Source organism: Oryzias latipes (assembly GCF_053564925.1).
Source record: "Oryzias latipes strain Hd-rR chromosome 1 unlocalized genomic scaffold, Olatipes_Hd-rR_3.1 chr1_Y".
NCBI lineage: Eukaryota > Metazoa > Chordata > Actinopteri > Beloniformes > Adrianichthyidae > Oryzias > Oryzias latipes.
Window position 1 is genome coordinate 83,620 of NW_027616335.1, and position 13,265 is coordinate 96,884.

At 39.2% G+C, this 13,265-nt stretch overlaps 1 protein-coding gene across 1 annotated transcript; it reads right to left on the reverse strand.

The window, feature by feature from the left end:
* Positions 1-492: 492 nt before the first annotated feature.
* Positions 493-12,884, reverse strand: LOC101163790 (meiotic nuclear divisions 1 homolog (S. cerevisiae)). Its single transcript, XM_004065961.5, has 8 exons — positions 12,729-12,884; positions 11,926-11,991; positions 10,954-11,011; positions 8,901-9,049; positions 7,581-7,655; positions 7,376-7,490; positions 3,400-3,444; positions 493-1,090 (listed from the first exon to the last, which is right to left on the reverse strand). The coding sequence occupies exons 1-8, from the start codon at positions 12,729-12,731 to the stop codon at positions 984-986; spliced, it is 618 nt and encodes a 205-aa protein (XP_004066009.3). The 5' UTR covers positions 12,732-12,884; the 3' UTR covers positions 493-983.
* Between the last annotated feature and the right edge of the window lie 381 nt (positions 12,885-13,265).

The following is a 13,265-nucleotide window of genomic DNA, read 5'->3' on the forward strand; positions in this document are numbered from 1 at the left end:
CTTAAGATTAATTTTTTCTTTAATCTTTGAAATGATTTTTGCCAAAATCCTCAGTCGTATGGGTGAGTGTGTAAAGAACAAGAACTTTTAACCATTTCAGTGGCAGGTAAAAAAGAAAAATCAGAGCTACCACAATATGTCAAATATAATTAATCGCCTTACAAAAAAACTCAAGAGATCAGCAGGATGTGATGAGACACACAAACTCCTTTAACTGGGTCAAATGAGTGAACACTAAACAACCATTAAGCTGATAAGCTTTGTTTTTTTACGCTAAAGAAATGGGCGACAGTCATTGAAGACGTGCTAACACAGCAGTAAAGTATTTTCACCAAAAGGTTTGCAGCTGTGAAAGAAAAAGCAAAACACATTAATTACAGGATTTTGTACCACCCTCAGGGCAATTAGTCAAGAAATTTAAAATGTGAGGTTTAATGTGAAGACGTGTGCGCGCTAGACTTCAACTCAAAGTCAAATAAATGTAGACGCCAATTAATTTTTACTTTATTTGAATAGGAAAACTATTTACAGCTATTTAACATGCCATTTGTCCCAATACATTTTTTCTGGCTCAAGATGACCCACTGTAAAATAAAATTAAAACAAACAGGAGAGGTCATGCAAAACCAAATTTAAACCATCTGTTTAAACCATCCAAATGCAACCAATGCCAGTGGAAAAGTTGATTCCTGTCCGTCATCGGCTCGGAGCTCTCAGTTTCAAGTCAACAGGTGTCCAAAGAGTCAAGCTGTTTGTCACAGGACCCTGTGACTCCTCACAACCGCGGGTGGCTCGGTCCCCTCTCCAGTTGCACCCGAGTAATTTATTCCCTGGTAAAATGCATCTGTAAAACTGATGTGTTTCCACCTCACGCTGTAAACTGAATCCGGATGGGTCCCCCCCCCCCCACTCAGAATAAACACAAAAATCAACAGCAGAGCGGTGAGAAACAGACTTCAGGGGTGTGTCTGAAAAGTTCACGGTCAGTCCATGTAGTCAAAGTCATCTGGGATGCCGAAGGCTTTATTAATACGGCTGTCGTTGAAGGAGAACTTCTTCTTTGTCCAGGACTTGATGGCAAACACGTTGTCTGGAAACAAAAATGCACAGCTGCCATGTAAATCAGTGGGGAAACCGACGCACAACCAATCAGATTGACAGCAGAGTCAGTCAGGAGGTGACAAATTGAAGCTGGACTGGACAACGCAGCCTGAGCGCACAGGCGACACCATCTGCTTCACTGCTGCTTCGCTGTTGGGTGAAAGTCTGCTTATTTTGGCCGAAGGTCTGATTGATACTTCCTGAGAGCAGTTAACGTTTCCCACCAATTAAAATCAGCAGCACCTGGAAACAATCTATTCTGACCTGCAGATAAACATCTGAGGAAGGTAAAATCATTTAGCATCCAAGAATTGGCCCGATCCATTAAACCATTGTTTCCCCTTCATCTTACCCTTTTTCTTTGTTAACAAGGAACACGCTTTTTAACTCACTTTTCTCATTTAAAAAGATTAATTCCAATTTTTTTAGAAAACATTTCAATGTTTTGGGTTATTGCAAGTCTGAAATAACTTTAAATTGGTCTCCTTTTTTTATTTTCAACGGGTATTTGTCTTTCCATTTTCTGTTTTAGAATTAAAACAGAAAATGTTGTAAGTTTAAGAAGAAAAATGAATGTGTATAAAACCATACTACTTTGCTTTGTTTATGAGGCTGTTACTAAAGCTCATGCTCTTCCTGGTTTTTCTGTAAACAATGTCAAAAATCTGTAAATATAAAAGCCTCCTGGTAAATGTTTCAGGCGAGGCTTAACACACAAAACGGCCGAGTTGCAGCAGCTTCAAAAAGTATCACCTGTTTTATTCAAATTCAAATCACATTATGGGTTCAGTGAAAGCTGCCATGACATGAGGAAAGCTCACGATTTGTAATATTATATTAGTGATCAATATTGTGATGTCGATATAACTTGCGATATATGAACAAATACTCCAAATGACCCTCGTCTACTGAGGTCCATTCGATTTTTCAACAACGTAAAGGGGTTTATTTGATTCGTTAAATATTTCTTATGATTGTTTAAGCACATTTAAGGTAACCACTTATCGCAATTTTCCCAGACTTGTATGATCTGCATATTGCACAGCTTGATATTGCGATAAAGATAAATTTGCAATTTAATGTGCAGGCCTACTTCAGTGCGTTTATATGAGGTCATAGTACAGGACGCGGGCCGCATTGCGGCTCATGTGGGTGCGTCGCGGTTGCTTTGCCATATTTCATGTAGGCATTCATTTTTTAAAAAGTTGTGAGAGTTTGGAAATCTTGAGTTTGTCCTGTGGTCTGGAGCAGGATGAAATCCACTTAAATCCACTTTAAAGCCTTGATGTCAGTAGAATAAAAGAGCGTTCAGAGGCTGCAGTGGCCTCTTCCAACATGCCTGGAAGATTCTGACACTGCTGTGTTTGAGTTTGGCAATAAAGTCCAACAAGAGCTGACAAGACCGTACCGTCAGATGACGCAACACAAGTGAACACGCCAACAAAAAAAAACCAGAAGTCCCCAATAAAAGTAAACTCTGTCCTAGTCAGAGACTTGATAAACTAATAATTATTATCAATTTAGGACTGCAAGTGCAAATGCAATACTAATCAAAAAAAGTATATCGCGCAAACATTTCCTCATGGGGGGGGTTGACACTCACTCGGTCCAGTTCACATTTACTGTCAATGGTCTTAAGGCTTTGTTCTGAAGAGCCAATCGTACCCCCACCCCCCAATGATCTGGCCCCAAATAAACCCACAACCTCCAGCCCCCACACACCTGCTGTCCCAACATCACTCATCAACAGGGGGTTTAACCCTTTAGGCACAACCCATGACTGGTTTCCAACACCTTGGAAAGCAAACCATTAGGCAACAGATCAAACGGGGGGCACTCATGAAGCTGTTGCCATGACAACACCAGCTCCTTTCACAGTTTAAGCCACAGCTGGAACAGAATCCTGGTCTTTAAGCACCATCATTGTTGAACACAGGACTCGTCACAGATAGTTTGCTTGTTTGTTAACGGCGTCCTTTCCAGTGGAGGCTAAACGAGTTCACCCTCATCATTAGCGTTTTATAAAAAAAAGTCCCCAAAAGAGGCTGCTGACAGACGGCATCCCTCTGTGGTACACAAAACCGCTCCAATTACCCAAGGAGAAGCCCATCACTGAAAACAGTCTACCATTAATCAAAGACACCCCCGCCCCCCTTCAACATAAACAGGGCCTGTAGAGGCCAGTCTGCTCTCTCCAGGATCCCAACCTTCCAGCACGCACACACGGTTCTCCGAGAGTGAAGGACGCTGCAGGGAGTTTGCTTGCTTTTACAGTAAAAATGAGAAAAACAGACCCACCTGTCCACCTGGAGATAGCTTCTTTAGCTACAGCATTGGACTTTCCTGCAAGAAAAGAAACTGAGATCAGTACCTGTGCAAATTTCATTATGTCATTTCATTCATTAAGCTAAAATTCCTTTACACTCTGGCTGCAATGGCTGCATGCCAGGTAAACAAAAAACAAAAAAAAAGGCTTTCCACATTGAAACGGGAGCAGACGACGTATTCGCAGAACTCTTCTTAAAGTAATATTTGATGATGAACTCATCAAGGTTTCTTTAAAAAAAAACCTTCGTGTTGCAGACCTGTCTACTCTGCTCCAGTGGGTCATTTTACCAGCAGTAAAACCAGCTGCTAAAAATAACCCAGTGTTCCAGAATAACCATCACTGCTGCACAAACTGGAAGAAGAAGCCTTTTGAAAACAGACTAATGTTCCTCTTTAGCTGGGTTTTCTTATTGAACCAAATCTTGCACAGCAAGTTAAAAATGACACATTTTGTGTCAGATCAGCCATTAATGGTAAACAAAAACTATTTACATAAAAGGGTTTGAGCTTTATTTGTGTCTTTTTTTCTTTATTATTAATTATATGTTATAATTTAGACGGACGGGCCACAAACTCCCTACAACAGGGAGGGTAAAGGGGGGGCGGGGTTGCTCCACAGTTCCACCTACAACTCGAAGCTTCTGTCGCTCTGCAGACAGAAACTACGTCCTAGAAAACGACACAGGTTTTTAGATTTTAGCTAAAACAGCATAATGATAATTAAAAGACCACTGAGAACACTTTGAAAATAGTTTAAAAGATGATTATGATGATAGTGATGATGATTGGCAGGCACAAAGACAAATACTACAAAGCTAACAATTGTGGTAGACTGGCCTAAGGAACTTTTTTTTTGCAATAAGTTCAGTACTTTTATAGACTGTAGGTTCATGTCTGAGCTCATTTATGATGATCAGAAGTTCTGCACTCTTTGTAAAAGAGTGTGATAGACATCGCACAGCTGCACACACCCCTGAAGTACAATTCTTTCTGCACTTGGAGGAGATGGTTATCTGCTGCAAAGCTGTGTGCGCACTAAAGTAATGGACACAAGGGCATGTGGAGACAGAAAACTGAGGGGGGAAAAAAACAGAAAAAGGCTGCATGTTGTTGTTGACTCCACCTACAACTGCTGTACTCAGAACTATAGTTACAGGGAATTTCAGGACTCAAAGCAACAAGTGGTTCTTCTACTATTGAATGTTAGAGAAAAGATGCACACTTCCGTCTGTATAATTGTAAACCATGAGTGGATCATTTGTGTAAACAGGTTATATAATAATCCACAGCACAATTCATTAAATATTTGTTCTCTTATTGGTTTCTGCATTAATGCCATTTACCCTTTTTGGTTCATTCCCACTCCAATCATCTATTGATGTGTTATAAAAGCGTCCCAGGGGTCTTTTAATTCTGGTTCTGCCCATTTTAGGCAGGATCAAAAAACCTGTGTCATTTTCTAGGACGTCGTTTCTGCAGAGCGGTCGGAGTTCATTAGAAATTCACCTCTGAGTTGTGCGTGTGACCTCTGGCGTGGAGTACCCTGTTGCACAGAGCAGGGAGCTTGTGGCCCGCCCTGTGTATTTTCTACGTCACAAATAAACACCTTTTCAAACGGCATTTTGTCATCTGCTCCAGATTCACAAATACCGGTACTCAGAAATGCAATTTTAATGTTGAGTTACTCTAAATATGTCCTCAAGGACAGGGCAGGAAGAACATGTTAAAAACAACAATCTTCGTCGGCGTGGCTCTTTAAATTGTACAAGTTAAATTTAAGGATTCTGTTTTTTTTATTGTCATTTTAAAAGCACATAGAACGTCCAGGCCTCTGCATGTCGGCACCTTAGATACTCCATTGCTCATTTGGTTGGAAACACAGCTGCCTGTTGCATGCTGCTTCTCATGGACTAACATGACAAAACCAAGTTGATCTAAAAGAATTGTTGTGTTTTAGTGTTTGGGTTGCACCAGGGTTTATTGTTTTTTCAGATAGTGTTCTTTTGGCAAGTGTGAAAGCTGATCTGAATACTAAATCTTGACTAAAATGGTATTAAAAGTAACATCAGCATAAAAAAGTAAGGGGGGGGAGCAGAACTTTGTATAAACTAAATGCCTGTATTGAGAAACATCGAGAGGTGCGAGTTACTGTGAAGCAGCCAGAGCAACGTTTGTGCTCATTGACCACGCCTTTGCACCGCCATTGAGTTTCAGCTCCAGCCTTTAGAGATACAAAGTTTGCCCCGAGCAGAATGAAAAAAAATAAAACTAAAAACCTGACGTGCAGGATTTCCAGCCGAGCAGAAACCTCTGCCTCTGCAGGAGGCTCAGCTCTGTTCATACCATCTGCCTTCCAGGGCCGGTTAGCTGCTTTGTGACATGTTTGCCAGACAATCGGGGGGAACCTGCAGCTGAAAAGCTCTGCATGCTGGTTTGCTAGAGGATCAACTTTTTGACCATTTTTAAAACAATGTATCCTTGGACAGTTAACCCATCAGTAAAGGTAGTTTCATCCCCAATGTGAATGTGGTCGAGTGTGTGCACGGCAGCACAGCTATGAAGACAGCTAACCCACAACAACTTTAATCCACTTCTCTAAACACCCAAACCCACTTTTTAAATCTATTTTCTCATTCCATTCGGTTGTAGGAGCCACTTTTTTTTTCTCTTTTCTTCATACATGCAAACAAAAAGTGGGACAAAAACTATCCAAAATCACAAACAGGAAAGAGAATCTATGAACAAATTGACAAGCGGGTGAGGAAAACAGTGAGAGCAGAGAGTTATTTTTAGCATTTGGATGAGTGTGGAGAACTATTCAGCGCCTATTAAAAATATGTGTGTGCGTGTGGGAGGATCGTTTCACACGCAGTAGCAGTGTGGTAAAAATGACAGGAAGGCTGTTAAAAAACGGGTTCAACAGTGACAAAAATGGAAGGCCAAAGTCATCTCCACCCGCTTGTTCTCTTCTACAGTCACTGATGTCATGTCCAAGCTCAGGCTCAGTCCAGGTCATTTAACGATGGCAATCTCACAGATATGAAGTAAAGAAGTCACAGAGCAGAGAGAAATGTACCAGTCGTGATGACTCAAACTTCAGGACTCCTCATTTTTACCGAAACAAGAAAATTTACAAGCTCAAAAAGGATTCCCGTGAAATAAACTATCATTACTGCAGCAAAATCAGCAGAAGTTTTATGAATTGAGTTAAAGCTCCACTCCAATCATTTTTCTGTGGTAAAGGCATCCCCAGTGGTCTCAATTATGACAATGCTGTTTTTAGATTTTATTTTTTTTAAAACAGCCGTTTTTAAGGACATAATTTCTGTAGAACGGCAGGAGTTCATTAGAAATTCCCCTCTGACTTGGGGGCAGGACTGTCGGGGTTAGCTTACAGCTCCTCACAACCACAGCCTAGCATTACTGGTGCAACCCAAATAGCGAGCAATATTGGAGGCTTCACACCAGGACATAGTTTCTGGTGTCACACCAGCTATGAACAGAAGGAAGAGCAGCGAGCATCAGCTCCATCATTTTCACGTGGTGAATCGTCTGACTGTGCTGCTGTCTGTGGGGAAAACTCTCAGGCCATTTTAACAGTCAGAGCTGAGACGTCAACCGCCACATCTGTCCTCAGGAAATCACTTCAATGACATGCTGATGCCAAAATAGCCGTTTTCTCAGCTAGGTAAGATAAATATGCAGCATACAACGCCCATTCTAAACGTTTATGACGAAATATTTTCTGTTAAAAAAGATGAAGATATTGTCACATGTGAAAGTAATAGGCGACTAACTCAGACTTATGGCTAAATCCAAATACTCTCTAAAGATGATAGACAGTCTGTCATGAAGATGACAGACTGTGGTTGATGGTGTGAAGGCATCAAAGCAGCAGCTGGGAATTAATGTAAACCAAAAAACCAGCCCAGAGTGGGGTACTCACTCATGTCTTCAACAACTTGTGGGTCACACTCTCTGTACTGGTCCAGCTCGGCCTGCAGCTGTGCTCGCTCCTCTCTTAGAGCCTTCAGCTCCTTCAGCAGAGAGCTCCTCTCTTTCTGCAGACATACACACAAACCCTGTTTCACCTTTGACCTTTCCCCGCACACTCTTCCTGCCGTTGGCGCTCACTTTGAACGCACTATTACCGTATCTTGGCGTCCAACTTTCGCCTTTTCAACCACTTTCTGGAGGGTCGCTTTCCGCTGCTTAGCATCAGAGAGCTGGAAGACAGAACAGTTCAGTTGTAGACGAATACAAATTCCTGAAAATATTAGAAAAAAATAATTTTTACACTTTAAAAAACACAGTAGCATGATTACTCTAAATACATTGACACAATAATTATTTACAGATGTTGAGCACAGTGCAATTAACTATTTGACTAAGTATTTTTAGGGCTTTTTGTGCTTGTTTTCTTTTTTTTTTACTACTTTACACTTTTTTGTGGCAATGCTTGATACCAATCTTTTAGTGCAACCTCAGCTTTTGTTTTACAGATATTTTTCTATTATAGAGCTTAAAAATTAAACAATAAACCTAAAACTTTACAAAAACCTTAATTCCAAGTGATAGTGTTGTCATTTGAACCACAAAATTGAGATCACACCCTTTTTATGTTTAACAACAAAAACCTAAAGTGTAAAGAAAATATCTAAATCCAAAAAGCAAAGACAAGCAAAACGCTGTGAAAAATAAAAAAAAAAACAGGTGAACTTTCAATAAATTATATACAATGTTCCAAGGATCTATTCCAAGGGGAATCAAATGGATGTGATATGATGTTTGTTTTAAACCAACAAATTCAAAGCTATAACTTTTTTGAAACTTTCACTTTAAATTTGGAAACATTACTATTGGGGTGTCGATGTCATTTCTACGTCATTGTATGTAAATGGCAAACGGAGCGCTGACTGTAAAGACCAGTAAAGGTTTTTAATGTAAGCTGGGGACTTTTCCAGTAAAATCATTGCATTTATGAATAAAACATTCATGTTTATTTACTGTTAATCTCCCGATCAGTCGATTCATAGCCTCAAACTAACACTGAAATCCTGATTAATCATGGTTTAATAACAGGAAAAGGCCATATTTTGAGAATTTCCTGCTCCGTATCGCTGATCATTAAGAAATGCCCCCCCCCCCCCCATCACTATGCTGTGCACCAGCAGAGGGAAGTGGGTCCCAGCGACCACGAGGCCTTCAAAGACGAGCGCTGTGACTTCCTGTCAAACTCACAAGTTTGAAATAGATCTCTTTTTCTATTTCCTTCACTATTTTGAAGGTTTTAAATGTGCATCACCAACACAGTGAAATACAAACACAAAGCAAATGTATGTTTTGTTTTGTTTCTCTGGAGAATCTTCTGGTTCTTTCTGACCTCCTTGCTGTCAGCTCAGTGGTGTGTTTTTACAAACTTTTCCAGCGTGTCTCAGTGCTTTGAGCTCATGATGCTCACAGGAACAAACCTGTTTCTGCAGCTCCTCCAGTTTGTGCTTGCGAGCATTTAAGGCCTTGCTGGGAAACGCCCAGTAGTAGTTGGATGTGCCAACTCTTTCACAGTCCACCATGTTGTCATCAACCAGGCTCTGCAGCACGTCCTTCACAGTCATGGGGGCTTGGAGAATAAACAGAAAGAAAGAAAGAAAAAAATAGAGCAGGAACTAAAATTGCTCCTTTTTGTTTTTGTTTTTTTCTGGATTTGCCCTTAAATGTGTGAACTGCTGAAACTAATGCAAGATAAGCTGACGTTGTTCAATACAAAAAAACAAAAACAAAAGTTCTCAGACATGACGTAAAGTACATCAGTGCATCCCCCTGAGGATCAACGCCATGTCTACTGTCTGCTTCTCCAAACTTCCCCAAACTAAAGCCAAACATCTGCAGCCGATTTGGTCGTTCAATCCTGATGTGGGGACGTATGCGAGGTGCAGAAGCAGTGGAGCAGAAGTTACATCCTGAGGTGTTGGCGGTGAGATGGAATACGGCTATCCGCTTTGCAAAGGAACGGCTGGAAGAATGTTAGACCGCAGCAGCAGGAACAGACAAAAGAAAGGAAAACATTCAATCAAACTCCACCCAAACCAGTGGGTTTTCTGCTTGAATAACTTTCAGGATGTGTGATTTTCAATTATCGGCATGTTGCAGATCCCCCCCCCTGTTCCTCTCTAACCGGTAAATGTGCCTGCAATGCAGATCTCTCACTGCTCCCTCCCCCCACCCCTCCGTAACTACATTAGGCGTCAGTGTTTGGGGTCAAAAGCATGTGCTTTCAATCACCGCAACGAGATCCAATTTCTCCAGAGTCATGTTTTGTCCAATCGAAGACAAAACCCCTCTTCATTTCCCGCAAACACAATCTGCTCCATTTGATTGTTTTTTTCTCCCCTGAGCAGTCCGGTCCTCAAGTTTTTTCATTCTTGGTCTGTTTTCCCTTAATGTCCATAAAGTGGGAGCCCGAGTCGCTCCTTCGAGGAAATACGTTTAACTTAAGAGCTAGAACCCGTCAGCAGCTCTCTGCATTATAAAATTACTGCTATTGATAGGCCCCATTCTGCTTTACAGACTAAATACAGCTCAGATGGCAGGAGCAAGTCCTGGTTGCCATGGCAATCCTCTAAGAACGTCACCAGTGTTTTCAAGAATGCATGAGGGTAGCAGAGCTTTTTGGCACCAACTCCACTGTCTTAAAAGAGCTAAAAAAATAATAATAATTAAATGTGACAATATTTCTCACCTACAACATTTCAAATGTTGTAAATCTTTATTATTCCACTTACAGGGACACAACCCATTGTCGATCCTGACACTCGACGGGAGCAAAGTAATTTGAAAACGCCTTCTTGGATGAAAAAGTGAACAACGATGATAAAAATCTGTTTAATTATGTAAAGGTAAATCGGAAGTTGTTTTTTTTTTCTTTTTTCTGGAGGAATCCACTGGCTCTTAAAGTGGCAGATCCCTTCCTCGTATGATTCATTCTCTTATTTCATTTCTTCTTCATGTTTTCCTTGTTTTACAAACAAGAACCAGTCTGGAATAAATCTTCATCACTGTTGGAAATGACATATAGAAGCCCCATAAGGAGGGAAAAGTCCATCTGAGCAAACACGTTCACTGCCTGTGATCAGTCAGATCAGGTTACTTCAATCAAGCCAAGTATTACAGATTAATCGGATCTATTTATCTCATTATCAGCTGTTGGGTTTAATAATAAGCAGCAAGTCCACAAGCACAGAAATACAGACTTTATATTACAGAGGATTTCCCACATCCTCTTTTGTCTACTTTGCTTTTTGTATGTTTTTTTTTTGTGTTATGTGTGTTGTTTTTTGTGTCATGTTAGGTACCAAGTGAGCCGCCAGGGGGCGACACAGATCAAGTCAACTAGAGAACAGCATTTATAAAAAGTAAAAAAATAAAAACATTATAGAGGTTTAAACTTATTAAAAGGCAGAGTAAGAAAATGCTTAATGTCTATTTATTGTGGATTGACGACTGTTTCAGCTGTTGATCACTCACCTATGCCTTTACTCTTGGGTGCAATCTTTTCTATGTCTTTAAGTTGAAAAACATCTTTCTGGAATGAGAAGAAGAAAACAGCTTCACAAATGTATTACCTCTTTTTTGTCTTCATAAATGAGTCACAAACAAATCGAGCTTTTAAATGTAATTTATTTAGCTATTCTAGGGGTCTGAATCACATGTGGCTCCATGGCCACAAGACATATAAAATAACATTTTTTTCAAAAAATAAAAGTTTCTTGACGTGATTTAATTTTTGTTATATTCACGATTTTAAGGCTGAGATGCTCACATAACAGTAAGATAAACTTCTGCAAACTCTGCCTATTATTAGAATGAGATTAAGGCACCTATTATCTTATGCTGCACAGCAACGTTTAGCTGTTGTGCAAATCAGAAGTGCTAATAATATACATTTATGTATCAATGTATTAACTTCTCTGTTAGATTAGAAATCTTTCACCTCCTGTTTAATATTCAGGTAACAGTAGCAGTGGTGAGAACAACATAAGATGAGGGATGTGTAGAACAGGGCAACTTATTTAAAAAGAAGTCATGCCTGCCTCTTTTAAAAATAAAAGCCAATATTAGATTTGGAAACAAATGTTATTTTTGAATTTTATTCTAATGTTTTATAGTTGAAAAACTATAAATCAATAGTAACAATACTAAACACCACGCAGAGTTGTATCTTATATTAAAAGCCTTTGCTGCTTTTAATCCCGTAGAGTCTTACTTTGTCAAAAAAATATATATATATTTTTTAAAATGCACTCAAAATATTTTTTTCCAACATCTGATATTGTTTTTATGCACAAAAAAATAAAATTAAATGTTTTTCATGAAAAGATGCTTCCAAGTGGCAAAAACAATGAAAATGTTTTAAACAATCATTTAAATTAAATCCACACAATCAATACAGCATCAACAATGTGACACAGAAATGTGACCAAGATGACATGAACTCACCGATTCAAAGAAAATTTCCATCATTCTTGTTCTCTTCTCCTCCAAACTGAGGCCTTTCTTTTTAGACTGTAACAAAAAAAAATATTTTAATCCTAACAGACCATGCCTGTTCTTCATCAACTTTTAACAGAGCAACATGTAAAATATTCTTACCTTTAAAGATTATTTCTTTTAAATTGTATTTAGGTTTGGATGTATCACATATACTGCAAACTAATGATATATGTAGGCAATTTTCCCCATCCACTGTTAATTGAGAATATTTGAATTTAGGTGAAAAGGGAAAAGAAACACTAATATAACAAATACATTAGAGAACACTGAATCTGTAGTTTTCCTCCCATCCAACAGATGGCAGTATTGCATTCTAGGGGTAGTTTAAGTCGTGTTAACGGATGTAGTTAATACACTTGTATTATATTAGACCCCAAATAAAGCACTTTTAGAATTTAGACTTTCATAAAAACTACTCTTTTGGGAGGTTTTCTATATGTATTTAACTGTGAATCTTCAAATCAACGTCATATTCTTTACGAAGAAAAAAACCCCGTCAACCCTGATACTTTGAAAAATAGATCTCACTAACAAAATCCTGAAGTTCACTGTAGTTTCCAAACTACATTAACATTAACCGTAACCATTTACATTAACCGTTGAAGTTTGTCTACTTTGACATTTTATTGTAGCGCTTTAATTTAAGTGAGCTAGATTGCAGACCATGATAGTATGTATAGTTGTTCGCTCGGCGCTTCCTTCACCGCACATCAAAAACCCACACTGGCATATTCAAATCCCCGTCTTACCATTTTGTGATGTGAAGAATTCCAGCCGTCCACAACATTAAAATCTGAAAGTGTTAAATTGAAGGTTCTACTTTGTTTCCGATCAAAGAGCAGAAAAAGAATCCTGAAATTCCCGCGGAAGGATGACACGTAATGATGCTGAGTTTAAGATCCCCCGTAAAAACGCATTCTGGGCCAAACACAACGCATTTTAACGTTTTAATTGCAGCAATAATTGGCATTTATCCAGAATAAACCAACAACTGAGAACATTGATCAACTGTGTAACATGAATCCCTCTTCCAAAAGATTTATTTTTTAAAAATACGTATTTCAAAGACAAATATGCAAAACTATTAACAAGAGTTACAGCTGATATCTAACATCAAACTGATTAACCCTTGTGCTATCTTAGATGACCCCACCCTCACATTGACGTGTTCTCCTTACCATGAAAAAGGTGGAAAGATTTCATGTAATCCACCAGTGAAGATCACAAATCATTGAAAAAAAAAAGGTTCAGCGCACTGTCTCTAGTGGGTCTAGATGACCCAACTC